Below are 17,688 nucleotides of genomic sequence, written 5' to 3'. Positions count from 1 at the left end.
ACTGCTGCACGCGCGGAGACTGGCCCGGGGGGGAGGGAGGGCACTGCTGCACGCGCGGAGACTGGCCCGGGGGGGAGGGAGGGCACTGCTGCACGCGCGGAGACTGGCCCGGGGGGGAGGGAGGGCACTGCTGCACGCGCGGAGACTGGCCCGGGAGGGCACTGCTGCACGCGCGGAGACTGGCCCGGGAGGGCACTGCTGCACGCGCGGATTCTGTCCCGGGGGGGAGGGAGGGCACTGCTGCACGCGCGGAGACTGGCCCGGGGGGGGGGGAGGGCACTGCTGCACGTGCGCAGACTGGCCCCAAGGGGAGGGAGGGCACTGCTGCACGCGCGGAGACTGGCCCCAAGGGGAGGGAGGGCACTGCTGCACACGCGGAGACTGGCCCCGGGAGGGGGGAGGGAGGGCACTGCTGCACGCACGGAGACTGGCCCGGGGGGGTTGGGAGGGCACTGCTGCACGCGCGGAGACTGGCCCGGGGAGGGAGGGAGGGCACTGCTGCACACGCGGAGACTGGCCCGGGGAGGGAGGGCACTGCTGCACGCACGGAGACTGGCCCGGGGGGGGGAGGGCACTGCTGCACGCGCGGAGACTGGCCCGGGGGGGGAGGGAGGGCACTGCTGCACGCGCGGAGACTGGCCCGGGGGGGAGGGAGGGCACTGCTGCACGCGCGCAGACTGGCCCGGGGGGGAGGGAGGGCACTGCTGCACGCGCGCAGACTGGCCCAGGGGGGAGGGAGGGCACTGCTGCACGCGCGCAGACTGGCCCGGGGGCCGCCAGGCCTGCACGGAGACAGCCCGGGGGCCGCCAGGCCTGCACGGAGAAAGCCCGGGGGTCGCCAGGCCTGCACAGAGACAGCCCGGGGGCCGCCAGGCCTGCACGGAGACAGCCCGGGGGCCGCCAGGCCTGCACGGAGACAGCCCGGGGGCCGCTAGGCCTGCACGGAGAAAGCCCGGGGGCCGCCAGGCCTGCACGGAGAAAGCCCAAATCACCTGGGACCTGTAATGGGTCCCAGATGATTGACAGGAGGGAGGGAGCAGAGCGGAGCCCTTCCTGTGCTGAGGGGGAAGTGATGTCACCAGCCCAGGCAAAGGAAGAGGCAGACTACGAGGGACCACCTAGCAACAGGCATTTAGAGGTAAGTGAAAAAAAAAAAATATCCAAATGTTTTTTTGTTTTAGAATTTTTGAGGTATTTTTGTTTTTTTGGGTGGAACCCCACTTTAAAGTTCACAATTTTATTATAAACATTGCAGATGATGGTTTAGTAAATAATCACTTTTGTGACTAAAGATTCAACCTGAATAAGATGCTGGCCGAATAAGGAGCCAACTTCTGCATTCAAATAAGAAGCTGGCCGAATAAGATGATAACTTCAACTACATCTGTAAGTCCAGTGGCGTCACTAGGGTTGGTGTCACCTGGTGCGGTAATACATGGTGTCACCCCCTCACTCCCCGGCACTAAGCAGACTAGTGGGTCAATGTAGTTCTCCCCCCACCTTAATCTACCACAATGGATGGAGATGGGATGTGATTGGGGGGATGGATGGAGCCGAAATTGGATCGGGGGGGATGGATGACGTGGGGATGGGACCAGGGGGATGGATGACGTGGGGATAGGATCAGGGGGGATGGATGGAGTGGGTATGGGATCAGGGGGGATGGATGGAGCCAGGATGGGATTGAGATGGATAGAGCCGGGATGGGATCAGGGGGGATGGCTGAAGCGGGTATGGGATCGGGGGCTGGGAAGGGGTGGGGGGAATGAATAAAGCCAGGATGTGATCAGGGAATGGATAGAGCGGGGATGGGATCGGGGGAATGGATAGAGCCGGGATGTGATTGGGGATGGGATCAGGGGGATGGATGGAGCCGGAATGGGATCGGGGGGATGGATGGAGACAGGATGGGATCAGGGGGGATGGATGAAGCCAGAATGGGATCAGGGGGATTAATGAGCGGGTATGGGATCGGGGGGATGGATGGAGCTGGGATGGGATCGGGGGGGTGGATGGAGCTGGGATGGGATCAGGGGGGATGGATGAGCTGGTATGGGATCGGGGGGGGGATGGATGGAGCTGGGATGGGATCAGGATCAAGGGGGATGGATGCTCAGGTGGATGGATGAGCGGGTATGGGATCGGTGGGTGGAGCTGGATGGGCTTGGGGGGTGGATGGATCAGAGATAGGATCTTTGATTTGGGGGGGGGGGGGGGGGGGTGAAAGGATATGTGCTAGGGGGTGCTTTGGGAGGGGAGAGGAATTGCACTGGGGGGAGGGGGGGGTCAAACTTCAAATCTGCCCTCTCCAACCCAAAACAAAGAGCACTCCCTAGCACCTATTCTCTAACCCCCCTAAAAATACTCCTGGCAGCATAGTTACCTACCAATGCCCCCAACCACTATGTCCCCCTCCTCTGCAACACTCCTGTTGCATACCTCAGGGCAGGTGCTGTAGCATGATGTTGTCCCTCCACATCCTCGGCTCTTCCTCCCTGCCTGTGTACATGTCAGAGACAACTCAGCCAAGGAGGAAGCTGCAGTGAGTGGAGCCGCGCCGTGTGGAGGTGTGTGTGGGGACGGTCGGATCCCGGGCAGCCAGTCTATTTCTGCCTCACTCCCTCCTCCCCCACTCTCCCCGCAGATCGTAAAGAGGAGATCCCGGAAGGGAAGGAGGGAGCCGAGGCGGCGGCGCCCCTCTCAATGCGGTGCCAGTCTGAGCCGAGTGTCACCCGGGTGCGGGCCACACAGCCATAGCAACGCCACTGTACCATACCACACACACAGTGAAATACATCACTCAAGCGCTTCAGGGCCTCTGCCCTTTTTGCGGAGTTCCCTTCCTATGTGAATAGGGATAGCGGTAGCTGAGCCTGCAGCTAGCAGACAGAGCTCCTCCTCCGCCGAGAGCCGGGAAAAGACTATGCGCGCAGCGCTCTGCTGCCTTATTTATAGCCCTGCGGTCCTTGTGACGTCACGTCTAACGGTCCGCTTCGCAGCAGCAGGTCACGTGTTTGTAGCTCATCAGCCACGTGCCCTGATTCACGTATTTACTTCCCCCTTTATTCCTATTATTATTATATTGTGTTTTTAATTCATTCCTATTCATTATTAGTAAACTATTACTATTTAATATGTATTTCCTATTTCTTAAGATCTTGTTGCCTCCGTCTACGCTAAAATGTCTCCTCTACTGCGGACAGGAAAGATCAGCTGGAGAAATCCCGGTGTCTTGTCAAATACAGTCCCCTATCATATAGTGTCCTCCCTGTACTGCGCAGGCGCAGTACGGAGGACAAACGAGACGCCGAAAGTCTCTGAAGTTTAACAGCTGATCATCAGCTGTACACGGCACCTGCGCTTTTATTCTCACCCTATGTCCAGGATCATTCCCTACTATCCAAGTGGACATAGAGTGAGAATAAATAGTTGCCGAGCGCAGCGAGGCCGTGCCCGAAGCGTGGCGAGCGAAGCGAGCCCGCGAGGGGCCCTCTTACACAGCCATCGCTAAGAACTGCCGAAGCGCCGTGTACAGCTGATGGTCAGCTGATCAACTTCGGACATTTTCGGCATCTCCTTCTGCTCCGTACTGCGCAAGCGCTGCGCCTGCGCAGTACGGAGCGGACACTATCCGATAGGAGGACACTATATGGCAGAACACCGGCAGTGCGGGACGTCAAGTGATCGCACCGCCCCCCCCCCCCACCCACCCCATTGTCACCATGGCGATGCTGGCTGTACGTGAGTTGAGTGCGGGGTGATCGATGTTCATTGGGTTCTGTGTATGTTGGATGAAGGGTCTCCTTTGTATTGTAGTTATTATGATGGAGAGAATGAGCTGTCCCTGTGTGGAGCGCTCTGATCTGTCTCCCTGAAAACATGGAGAGACTGCTTCTGTGTTCTTATCTCTGATATTCTATGAGTTCTCTCACTATATATATATATATATATATATAGTTATATATATATATATATATATATATATATAGGCTTCCTATGAGGTGTATCTCTGTTATATATAATAGGGTTTTAAGAGATCATATATATATATATATATATATATATATACACACACACACACACTGTATCTCACAAAAATAAGTATACCCTGACAGGTCCCCTTTATACTCCTATATACAGTATCTCACAAAAGTGAGTACACCCCTTACATTTTTGTAAATATTTTATTATATCTTTTCATGTATCAACACTGAAAAAATGACAATTTGATACAATGTAAAGTAGTGAGTGTACAGCTTGTATAACAGTGTAAATTTGCTGTCCCCTCAAAATAACTCAACACACAGCCATTAATGTCTAAACCGCTGGCAACAAAAGTGAGTACACCCCTAAGTGAAAATGTCCAAATTGGGCCCGATTAGCCATTTTCCCTCCCCGGTGTCATGTGACTCGTTAGTGTTACAAAGTCTCAGGTGTGAATGGGGAGCAGGTGTGTTAAATTTGGTGTTATCTCTCTCACTCTCTCATACTGGTCACTGGAAGTTCAACATGGCACCTCATGGCAAAGAACGCTCTGAGGATCTGAAGAAAAGAATTGTTGCTTTACATAAAGATGGCCTAGGCTATAGGAAGATTGGCAAGACCCTGAAACTGAGCTGTTGCACGGTGGCCAAGACCATACAGCGGTTTAACAGGACAGGTTCCACTCAGAACAGGCCTCACCATGGTCAATGAAAGAAGTTGAGTGCATGTGCTCAGCGTCATACAAATAGATGTATGAGTCCTGCCAGCATTGCTGCAGAGGTTTAAGGGGTGGGGGGTCAGCCTGTCAGTGCTCAGACCATACGCTGCACACTGCATCCAATTGGTCTGCATGGATGTTGTCCCAGAAGGAAGCCTCTTCTAAAAATTATGCACAAGAAAGCCCACAAACAGTTTGCTGAAGACAAGCAGACTAAGGACATGGATTACTGGAACCATGTCCTGTGGTCTGATGAGACCAAGATAAACATATTTGGTTCAGATGGTGTCAAGCGTATGTGGCAGCAACCAGGTGAGGAGTACAAAGACAAGTGTGTCTTGCCTACAGTCAAGCATGGTGATGGGAGTGTCATGGTCTGGGGCTGCATGAGTGCTGCCGGTACTGGTGAGCTACAGTTCATTGAGGGAACCATGAATGCCAACATGTACTGTGACATACTGAAGCAGAGCATGATCCCCTCCCTTCGGAGACTGGGCCGCAGGGCAGTATTCCAACATAACGTCCCCAAACACACCTCCAAGAAGACCACTGACTTAATAAAGAAGCTGATGGTAAAGGTGATGAACTGGCCAAACATGTCGCCAAACCTAAACCCTATTGAGCATCAGTGGGGCATCCTCAAATGGAAGGTTGAGGAGCACAAGGTCTCTAACATCCACCAGCTCCGTGATGTCGACATGGAGGAGTGGAAGAGGACTCCAGTGGCAACCTGTGAAGCTCTGATGAACTCCATGCCTAAGAGGGTTAAGGCAGTGCTGGAAAATAATGGTGGCCTCACAAAATACTCACTTTTGTTGTCAGTGGTTTAGACATTAGTGGCTGTGTGTTGAGTTGTTTTGAGGGGACAGCAAATTGACACATTATATATTATAAGTTATACAAGCTGTACACTCACTACTTCACTTCTTTACATTGTAGCAAAGTGTCATTTCTTCAGTGTTTTCACATGAAAAGATGCAATAAAATATTTACAAAAATGTGAGGGGTGTACTTACTCACTATTGAGATACTGTATATATATATATATATATATATATATATATATATATATATATATATATAATATATATATATATACAGTATTTGGGGGGGGGGATATTTATTATAGCAAAAATGTAAAAGAAATTTTTTTTTTTTTTAAATGTTCGCTCTTTTTTTGTTTATAGCGCAAAAAATAAAAACCACAGAGGTGACCAAATACCACCAAAAGAAAGCTCTATTCTTGGGGAAAAAAGGACGGCAATTTTGTTAGGGTACAAAGTTGCACGACCGCGCAATTGTCAGTCAAAGCCCCGCAGTGCTGAATTGCAAAAAAAGGCTTGGTCAGGAAAGGGGTAAATCCTTCTGGGGCTGAAGTGGTTAGTAAAGATACAACATTTATCAACCCCCTATATAATCCCTCCCCTTACAGGGATACCTCGTATAATTATTTTCTTTTTCGTACATCACGGGACACAGAGCCTCAGTAATTACATCCTACAGGGAGGAGAATTTCTGGCATCTGTAGGATGGAGACTACTGACCGGATTGATTCCATGCGAAAGGATCGAATCCTTAGGAATCGATTTAGATCCTTTAGATCTAGGATGGGTCTGACATCTCCATTTGGTTTTGAACCGTAAAAAGGTTGGAATAAAATCCCAATCCTTGTTCTTCCGTGGGAACCACCACAATGACTTTTTGCGACAATAGTCGCTCTAACACCAACCCAAGTGAAAGACGAGAGGTTTGGATGATAGAATCTCTGATATCGCTAGTAGGCTTCTTCCCCCTGGACTTATATTGCTTTGGGGTTATATAGGGTATCACTAGGTGATTGGACACTGGTCACACCCTAAACAGGAAGTTCAACCCCCTATATAATCCCTTCCCTTACAGGGATATCTCAGTTTTGTAGCAAAGCAATATAAGTGTATTAGAAGAGGGGCGGGACCTCTGTGTCCCATAATGTACATCAAAAGAAAAGGATTTTACAGGTAAGCTGTTATAAAAAATCCTATTTTACATAAATTATACCTGTAAAGATACATAATTTTACCTTTTTGTCTGGAATTTTCCCTGAGAAATAGCAGTGCATTCCTGGTATATTGGAGTGTCTACACACTCCTGGACTCAACATGAGGAAGCAAAGCCTACCAAGATGGCTGCCACTACATAATGCAAGCCAGGGAATAGTAAGTCAGTAATGAGGAAAGATCAGCTGCAGCAAGACCAAAAGCAATTGGTAACTACAGGGCTGCTAACAAGGCAGTACAACTGGTCCTGTTGTACTGGGCCCAGGCCCCATGAGCTAAACAGGGGGGCCTGGGCAGCTTTATCGTTAATTTTTGCCTAAATGAATAATTCTATTTTTACAATACCACACCCTTACTCCTACTTGCTTACCAGGACTTTAATTACATTTATTTACAAATACAGGGGGGCCCAGGAGGTGGGAGCAGAGGAAGGACTTTTCTTTTTGATTTTTAGGGCGTAGACGGATAAAGTCAGTGCTGCTTTTCCCGCTGCACCCTTGGGGGGTAGGTGGGGTGTAGGTGTGGTTGGGGGGGCCCCATGATTTCTAACAGTATCCCTGGGTGACTATTCCATTGCCCTCCGCCTGCCATTTTTGGGCAGAGCTCAGTTCCTCTTTAATATCCAAGTATAAAATCTGGGGCCACCTCAGCAACATGTTATTTTGACAGAGAGGGCTTTCAGAGAAAAATGTGATTTGACACACTGTCTATATCAGGTGAAGTCAGAGTGCCCAATCCTACTCTGTGCCCTTGTAGCTGGGAGTCTTGTATGTACCATGATCGTGGTGGCAGGACATGATGTACCATGCTAACATTGGTTTATCTAAATGTCTCAGTTTAGATCCAGTTTAATAAGTAGGGACAGATGTCTGCATACCAACATAGTTTGTGACATAGGGCTAGAAGTGGCCACCCACTACCACCATTAGAACAGGAAGTGAGAGAAATGTATACAGTTTCCCTTTGTCATGCCACTTAAGGTCCTTACACACAGTTTTTTGCATATACCTGTACGCAATATTTGTGTTTATGATAGCACTGCCATATACCCAAGTACAGCAGTGCACAACCATTCATGGTCTATAGTAGGCTGTAAGCTGCACCTGGGCTGTCAGGGTGGGGGAGATGCTGGCATTTACGTTGAACGGCTCTTGTGCAAGGACCCTAATTGTGTTTCTGTGTATGTCCCCATTTTAGATTTTCCCTCCCTTCCTGTCTCAAAGATCATTATCAAGAAAAGAGAAAATCTTCCCCAATGGGTGAAAAGCAGTAAACATCTGACAGATATGTTGACCCTCCCTTCTCAAACTGTCCATAGAAAAACAAAATTTTGGTTGGAGTTACTCTTTAAGTGATGTCTAAGTGATCCCACCCTGTGATTTCACCTTTAGGCTGAAGCAGCCTTGGCCAGACAGCACTCCTCCCTTCTCCTTCAAGAATGTAATCCATCTCACCGACGACCGTTTAGATTTCCGCAATAAGCTTAAGAACGAGAGGATATCTGGAAATTTGGATGCTCCAGAGGGGGGTTTTGATGCCATCTTACAAACTGCAGTGTGCACAGTGAGTACTATCATTACCGGATGCCCAATGAATTGTGTATAAAAAAAAAAAAAAAAAATGCAAGTGTGATTAAATTGTTAATAAATTATAAAAAAAAAATGTAGGAACTTTTCACAAAATCTTTGATCAAGTAGGCCCTTCCCTGTTGGATTTCATGATAAAATGCCAGTACCGAGTTCCATGTCTTAGCCATACCTGCCAACTGTAAAACTTGAAAAAGAAGGACACCTTAGATGAGGATCTGCGGTGAGCATGGTGCACTACACCAAAAAGTGGGAATGGTTAAATTGCAGTGAATATTGGGCATGGCAGTAGTCAGAGCCTACTCACAGTATACACCACATATGCATGCTGCATTCCTTGTACTCACAAAATACTTCTAAAATACAGTGGCATAAATGATGTACAGCACATATCCCTCAGCACAAAGGAGATTTTTTTTCAGACATGTGCTGTTTCATTACACCTGCCATTCTTTACACAGAATATAGGCAGACAGCTAACACTTTTTCTGATCCTACCTTAAAGAAAAATTTAGTTAAAATAGTTGGGGACTACATAGCAATCAACAATTGCGGAGATATGGTAGTCAGAACTATGTAATTTACAACAGTGGTCATCAACCCTGTCCTCAGGGCCCACTAACAGGCCAGGTTTTATATATTACCTTGGAGGATGCAGACTAGAATACTGCAATCACTGAGCAGCAAATGATATCACCTGTGATGTATTTCAGTTATCTTGCAAGCCTGGCCTGTTAGTGGGTCCTGAGGACAGGAGTTGATGACCACTGATGTACAACACAGGTTACAGCGTGCATCAGTCGGACTATATAACATAAATCACAGAGTATACAGTGCAGTGGTTAATGGTATGTAATGTACAACATAACTTATAGAATGCAAAAGTCAGGAGTACAGAACATAGTCCTGCCTTCTGGTCACCAGTCAGCAACAGTGTGGGTGAAAGAATTCCCCATTGTCATCATTGAAAGGAAGAATCCCCTCTCTCAAGTTATTGATGGTCAGTAGATTAACCGCACTCATCTCAACCCCTTCTCAGACATTGTTGGTCAGTGATGGCACAGTCATACTAGGGCACTGTGATAATGCACACTATGTGCTTTGGAGCACTGCGGTGCCATTCATTACGAATTATCAATGGAACTGCAATGCACACTCCCATTGCAACTCACTTGCAGCACACCACAAAGCCCAGTAATGTCTGATACATATTGCAATGTCATGCACTTACTAAACTTGGTGCATGTCTGATTTCTTTTCCAATGTGGTGCATTGGAAGGAAGCCTTAACATAAGACAAGTAATGTGCAACCTAATGTGCAATAAATGGAGTAGACCATTCTGGCATAATTAGGACCTAAGAGCTGGTGAGGGTGAAAAAGCATTTATGGTTAGTGGTTGTACTTGCTAAACCTTCTTTTAAGGCTATGGTGATCAGTGATGGTTCCACCCTCCTCTCAAAAAACATTGGTGGTCAGTAGTACTTTACCCTTAAAAACATTATTTTTACAGTAGTAACCCTCCCCCTTCCCAAAAAGCATTGGTCATAAGTTGCGTTTCTCCCCCCCCCCCCTCTTCCCCCTCTCCCCTTCCCCCTTTAAAGGCCTTGGTGGTCAGTGATAGCTCCCCCACCCCTTCCCGTATAGGCATTAGTGTCCCCCCCCCCCCTTAAAGGCATTTATTGGTAGTCTATGGTGTCCCATCCACCTGAAAACCATTGGCATTCATTGGTGTCTTCCCCCAAAAAAGCATTAATAGTCAGTCGTGTACCTCTCCCAAAAGTCATTGGTGTTGTTTTTCATTTGTATGCTGTCAATAAATCGCACATTACTTTAGATAGTACATACGGGCATTGACACAAGTTCTTGCCAAGAAGGAAATCTAGAGTGTAATGTCCTATCAGCATGTCACACTTTTTAGAGGTATATATTTAAAAAGTTTTGTCAAAGGTTAGCATAGAAAATACACAGGATGAGATTTACTAAAGCTGGTGCAGTCAGAATCTGGTGCAAATGAGTATGGAAGCCAATCCGCTTCAAACATCAGCTTGTTCAATTAAGCTTTGACAATGAAAACTGGAAGCTGATTGGTTTCAATGCAGAGCTGCGCCAAATTGTACACCGCGCAGTTTTAGTAAATAACCCCCCGCAGACCTCAATATATGTAGGAATAATATACAATGTATCTATAGTAACCTTTCTTTCTACAGAATATTGGTTGGAGAGATGGCAGCACCCATATTTTGGTCTTTTTCACGGAGTCGGCATTTCACTATGAAGCTGATGGAATGAACGTTCTTGATGGGATCCTGCCTAGAAATGATGAACGCTGTCACCTGGATAGAACAGGCCTTTACACGAATGACATTCTTCAGGATTATCCATCCGTTCCCACTCTTGTGCGACTTCTTGCAAAACATAACATCATCCCAATCTTCGCTGTTACCAACCATTCCTACAGCTACTATGAGGTAAGCCATAAACCAAAAGGGCTAAAGCCATTCAGGGTAATAGCTCCCTTCCTTTCCAAGGGATACTCGCCTTCACCATGTGTCCTGCTGCTCCATTCATCTTTAGGGGACTTTGGAAATACTAATATGGGAGGAGCATGTACCCTTCTTCCATTTCTCCTAGATGCAGCACTTGGGTCCAGTGTGGCCAAATGCCAGGCCTGACCACTGTAATATGGAGAGGGAAAAGGTCATTAGACTCAGGATTCCATTGGGTATAAAGGGCAGAGGGTTAGCATGGAGAATGTAAGTAGGGTTGCCACCTGTCCGGGATTCACCCGGACAGTCCGGGTTTTGAATCATGTGTCCAGGTTTCAGTCCACCTGAAATCCGGACACATTATTCATACAGGAATGTGGCTCAAAACAGGGCCTGATAGGAAGGTGATGGGGCACTATGTGTACTGCATCAATATTCTCTTTGGAGCGCCCAAAGGTGTCCCAGGTCTGTTACAATCCTATAGTGTATAATAATAAAAAAAAATTGCTGTGCGCGGCTAAAGTGTTCGGGTTTGGCTTGAAGAAAAAGTGGCAACCCTAAATGTAAGTATCAGTGGACTATTAAGATTACTGGTCTTTTTGCCCAAAATGTTGCACATAATGTAAATTCAGAGCCAGATATAGTACTAGGCAATGGAGACATGAGCCTATAGGCAAAGAGGTGGCTTTCCCCTTTATGATTACGTGGGAACTGTTTTATTTTTCAAATGATTTGTAATTACGTCCAGCCTGTCCTGAGATTTACAAAGCCTATTCAGAGAAAGGCAAAAGGTTTATTTTAACCCCCCCCCCAAACCCATCCCCAACCCCAGACCCAACCCCAGACTGAAACCCCAGACCCAATCCCAGCAGCACATACTCACCTTTCTATTGCTCCCCTGTTTGGTGCCAGGAGCCAAAGGAAATACCTGGTACTTCTGGGTATGGAAGAGCATGTTACTCACTCCATGTAACAACGAAGGGCCAAACAGCATGCTGGGAGACAGAGAATAGGCTTGTGTCAACTACAGCCCAAGTGACTTCTAGTTTACGCATGACATTACATTCACGATAGGCGGCTGAATAGAGCAGCAGGAGAGCGATGTAAGTATGTACATCTGTGGGGGTCTGCAGTAATGGGCAAAGCACAGAGTCACTTTAAAGAGGAACTGAACTCTGGAACTCTGGGAGATGTGACCAAAAATTGGCAGGTAGAGAGCAAAACACTACTCGCCAGTATTGCTTATTATGGTCTATATCAGTGGTTCTCAACCTGGGGGTTGAATGACGATTTGCTAGGGGTAGGGTCACCGAATTCTGGGCTGTTCCTGAAGTCCGCATCGCTCTCCCAGCTTTTTCGTGGCCGCCCAGCAAGGCTGTCCTTGGAGCCTGTGGCCACCCAGTTCACGGCATGGCTGGGGGGCAGAGATTAGAGGTCAGCTGACTGGTGAAGAATGTGGGAGGGGCTGGAGGAGACCCTGTCTCCTGATTTCAGCATAGGTGTCACTGCTGCGAGACACCACAGAGCTGGAGACACAGTGAAGCTGGAGACACGGTGAGTAACACTACCTGTGATTAAAAGTCCCCACTACAATTCTCAGATCAGCAGATGACCTTGATCAAGAGCACCTAAGTTGGCTGATCAGAACTTTCCCCAGCACTGCTCTCACCCTCCACCAGCACTGCCACTCATCCCAACTCCCCCCAGCACTGCCACTGATCCCACCCTCCACCAGCACTACCACTCATCCCACCCCCCACCCCCCCATCAAGGAGTAAAAGAAGAAATAAAAATAGAGAATACATGGAAGGGAGAGGAAAAGAGGGGGAGGAACAAAGAAGGTATAGAAAGAATAGGAGAACAATTAAGACGGCTAGAGAGGGATGGGGGGGGAAAAAACAAGAAATTAGGATAGAGAGATAAAAGGGAAAGAAGAACAAAGTGTGGTACATCCTAAAATGTACCATAAGGGGTTTTAATACTGTACGAGTGGAAGGGACTAAATGTCCATGGGTTAGGGGTGCAAATTATTTGTGTTGCCTTGGGTTCTGGCAATCCACGCTACGAAAATTTCACTGTCAGGGGTCCCCATAACTTGGAAATTTTATCAAGGGGTCACGGCACTAGAAAGCTTGAGAACCACTGGTCTATATGAAGCTGATCTTTCCCCCACTACTGACTTACCATGTCTTGGCCACCTTCACACAGACACAGTGCATAACATCTTTTTAAAAGCATGGCTTTACTTTCTCATGAAAGGAGTGTATAAAGGCACATATCAAATAACTAATATCATATATTGACTCAGTGCATAAAAAGTCCATATAGTGGAAAATAGCAAATACAAAATTATAAACATTTCACAATGTGATATCAGTTCATGAGGAAAGTCCATAGAGGGGTATCAGTTGAGCACTTGATGACAGCTCCCTTAGAGCGAAGCAGTAGACTCTGTGGGTAAAAAGCTGGGAACATAGAGTCGCCAGACTAATTGCAGTGCTTAAAACCAATAATTTAATAAAACTGACTATTGGCAACTCACAAGATAGCGGAGTGATACAGGCGTAGTAGATATAAAGTGGGAATGTCCGTTTTAAAGCCTCTCCAAGCCATCCTAATGCCGCAGCAGCCTTGGACACAAGCTGTGCTCCTGGATAGAAGTAGGAAGCAGCCAAATGCCGCTGTAACCAGCGTGGAAAGCAAGATGGCACCAGGCTGAGCGTGATGTCACACGAAGGGTGTATTGGACGTGCTGACGTGCAGGGCTGTCTTTAATTTTGATTGGCCCTGGGCAAACATTTTCTTGCCCCCTCCATTCTGAGACATACAAAAAATAGCAGGTAGACTCAAAATCCGTTTACTGCAGCAGATCACGCAGCAATTGCAATTGTTTGCCAGAGGTTACAGCCTATCCGTACTGCTCACTGGCTGGTTTCTAGAGGTTACAACACATAATTTCTGCTTGCCGATTGGTTGCTAGAGGTTAATGTACATTATTAGCGCTCACTAATTGGTTGCTAGGGGTTACAGCACATCATTACCACTTACTGATTGGTTGCTAGAGATTAAAGCAGATCACTACTGTTCGCTGATTGGTTGCTAGAGGTTAATGCACATCATTACCTCTCACTGAGCAGTGGAGCAATCCCAAATAATTGAGCAAGTAAAAGGGCACATTAATACACATACTACATGAGTGTCAGAGTGCAGACATACTACAGGAGAGGTTTAGAGACTGTGGACATACTGCAGGAGATTACCAGAGACTGCGGACATACTGCAGGAGATTACTAGAAACTGCGGACAAACTGCAGGAGATTACCAGAGACTGCGGACATACTGCAGGAGATTACCAGAGACTGCAGACATACTGCAGGAGATTACCAGAGACTGCGGACATACTGCAGGAGATTACCAGAGACTGCGGACATACTGCAGGAGATTACCAGAGACTGCGGACATACTGCAGGAGATTACTAGAAACTGCGGACAAACTGCAGGAGATTACCAGAGACTGCCGACATACTGCAGGAGATTACCAGAGACTGCAGACATACTGCAGGAGATTACCAGAGACTGCGGACATACTGCAGGAGATTACCAGAGACTGCGGACATACTGCAGGAGATTACCAGAGACTGCGGACATACTGCAGGAGATTACCAGAGACTGCGGACATACTGCAGGAGATTACCAGAGACTGCGGACATACTGCAGGAGATTACCAGAGACTGCGGACATACTGCAGGAGATTACCAGAGACTGCGGACATACTGCAGGAGATTACTAGAAACTGGGGACATACTGCAGGAGGTAATCAGAGACTGCGGACATACTGCAGGAGATTACCAGAGACTGCGTACATACTGCAGGAGATTACTAGAAACTGGGGACATACTGCAGGAGATTACTAGAAACTGGGGACATACTGCAGGAGATAATCAGAGACTGCGGACATACTGCAGGAGATTACTAGAAACTGGGGACATACTGCAGGAGATTACTAGAAACTGGGGACATACTGCAGGAGATTACTAGAAACTGGGGACATACTGCAGGAGATTACTAGAAACTGGGGACATACTTCAGGAGATTACTAGAAACTGGGGACATACTGCAGGAGATAATCAGAGACTGCGGACATACTGCAGGAGATTACTAGAAACTGGGGACATACTGCAGGAGATTACTAGAAACTGGGGACATACTGCAGGAGATTACTAGAAACTGGGGACATACTGCAGGAGATTACTAGAAACTGGGGACATACTGCAGGAGATTACAAGAAACTGGGGACATACTGCAGGAGATTACTAGAAACTGGGGACATACTGCAGGAGATAATCAGAGACTGCGGACATACTGCAGGAGATTACTAGAAACTGCGGACATACTGCAGGAGATTACTAGAAACTGGGGACATACTGCAGGAGATTACTAGAAACTGGGGACATACTGCAGGAGATTACTAGAAACTGGGGACATACTGCAGGAGATTACTAGAAACTGGGAACATACTGCAGGAGATTACTAGAAACTGGGGACATACTGCAGGAGATTACTAGAAACTGGGGACATACTGCAGGAGATAATCAGAGACTGCGGACATACTGCAGGAGATAACCAGAGACTGCGGACATACTGCAGGAGATTACTAGAGACTGCGGACATACTGCAGGAGACAATCAGAGACTGCAGACATTATACAGGTGATGGTCAGAGAACTTTCAGCAAAGCACAGCTTTACAGTTGAATAACAGCTCAGGGTTTAAACAGTCAGGCCTTTAATGGGTGTAAGGACATACCTGGCCAGCCAAACTCACTACATACATTCAGGTGTGTGGGCGGGGCTTTCACTCTCTGCTCTCACTACAACAGCCGGGAGTTCCACTGATGCTTTGTTGGGGGGCCCGTGTCACCCGTGAATTGGGGCCCCGATGACAGCTTTGCAGAGCGCACAGAGGACACGGGAGGATGTATTCCCGCGCTAGCCAGTTGAGGGGGCGGGGCCGGGAGCTCCACTGACGCTCTGACCCCACCCATGTGCAGCCTGTATACTCGTAAGAGAGAGTCTGTAGTGAGAGCCAGTGATTGGAGTGGGAGCGTCAGTGGCGCTCCCGGCCCCGCCCCTGGACCTCTGTATTCACCAGCCAGTATAGAGGGGGGCGGGGCCAGGAGCTCCACTGATGCTCCCACTCCGATCACTGGCTCTCACTACAGCCGCTCTGTTCCAAGTATACAGGCTGCACGTAGGCGGGGTCAGAGCGTCAGTGGAGCCCCCGGCCCCACCCCCTCTCAGCTGGCTAGCGCGGGAATACATCCTCCCGTGTCCTCTGTGCACTCTGCAAAGTTGTCATCGGGGCTCCAATTCACGGGTAGCGCGGGCCCCCCAACAAAGATTGGGCCCAGGGCAAGTGCCCCATTTGCCCTGCGCTAAAGACGGCCCTGCTGACGTGGAGTGGGTGGTAACGCGTTTCGAAGCAAAGGCTTCTTCAGACCTTGCATTCCACGCTGGTTACAGCGGTGTTCGGACGCTTTCTACTTCCATCCAGGAGCACAGGTGGTGTCCGAGGCTGCTGCAGCATTAGGAAGGCTTGGAGAGGCTTTAAGAAGGATGTTTCTACTTTACATATACTACGCCTGTATCACTCTCACGCTATCTTGTGAGTTGTCATTTGTCATTTTTAATAAATTGTTTTTAAACGCTGCACTTAGTCTGGCGCCCCTCTGTTCCCTGGTTTACTTCCTCGTGTCAGAGCCTCCAGCAAGGAAAACGGTGACTAGCTCAGCAGTGACATCAATAAATCTTGTTCCAAATCTCCTGAAACCAGCAGTTAAAGGCAGCAGTGCCTCAGATCTCACACTGCAGGGCTAGGAGGCTGGAGACACATGAATGCCTAGGCACCCTCTCATACCAGAAAATGAATTTCATTTGTTTGAGAGATGGATACAAAAGGTACAATTTTAATAGGTACAACTTAGGCACAAGTAACATTTTAGATGTCCCCTAAAACATAGTAAATCTTTACATTTTGAATTCAGTTCCACGTTTTGCTTTTGTTTTCAATCTATATAATTTATCATGCTAAAGCCTAACTCTAGGCAGTGCATGTTTATTTTTAGTTTTGGATTAAATGGGTTAGAACCTCAGTTTTTACTGTCTGTAGTTTGCAGTATTAGAATTATAGATTTTAAGGTAATCTACTTTTCTTGTTCACACAGGAATTAAGTAAGTACTTCACAATGGCCGAGATTGGAGAATTACAGGAAGATTCTTCCAACATAGTACAACTCCTGGACACAGCTTTCGTGGTATGCAGACCTTGTGTTGCTCAGAATTCCTAGCATATCCACAATCTGTTAGAATAGTGACAAATGGTGGGTTGGCTTATTTGATATTTTGCTGTCCCCTCAAAATAACTCAACACACAGCCATTAATGTCTAAACCGCTGGCAACAAAAGTGATTACACCCGTAAGTGAAAATGTCCAAATTGGGCCCAATTAGCCATTTTTCCTCCCTGGTGTCATGTAACTCGTTTTAGGTGTGAATGGGGAGAAGGTGTGTTAAATTTGGTGTTATCCCTCTCACTCTCTCATACTGGTCACTGGAAGTTCAACATGGCACCTCTCAAGAACTCTCTGAGGGTCTGAAAAAAGAAATGTTGTTCTACATAAAGATGGCCTAGGCTATAAGAAGATTGCCACGACCCTGAAACTGAGCTGCAGCATGGTGACCAATACCATACAGCGGTTTAACAGGCAGGTTCCACTCAGAACAGGCCTCACCATGGTCGACCAAAGAAGTTGAGTGCATGTGCTCAGCTTCATATCCAGAGGTTGTCTTTGGGAAATAGACGTAACAGTGCTGCTAGCAT

At 47.7% G+C, this 17,688-nt stretch overlaps 1 protein-coding gene across 1 annotated transcript in view; it reads left to right on the top strand.

Moving 5' to 3' along the window:
* Window positions 1–3,722: 3,722 nt before the first annotated feature.
* LOC141113355 (integrin beta-4-like) overlaps window positions 3,723–17,688 on the top strand; it is a 107,004-nt gene continuing 93,038 nt past the window's right edge. The window contains 5 exon segments of the mRNA XM_073606415.1: window positions 3,723–3,737; window positions 7,936–7,997; window positions 8,130–8,301; window positions 10,533–10,793; window positions 17,034–17,123. Coding sequence (XP_073462516.1) covers window positions 3,723–3,737; window positions 7,936–7,997; window positions 8,130–8,301; window positions 10,533–10,793; window positions 17,034–17,123 — 600 coding nt within the window.

The sequence above is a fragment of the Aquarana catesbeiana genome, linkage group LG12 (assembly GCF_042186555.1).
Source record: "Aquarana catesbeiana isolate 2022-GZ linkage group LG12, ASM4218655v1, whole genome shotgun sequence".
Classification (NCBI taxonomy): Eukaryota; Metazoa; Chordata; class Amphibia; order Anura; family Ranidae; genus Aquarana; species Aquarana catesbeiana.
This window is presented reverse-complemented; position numbering and strand designations above follow the sequence as displayed.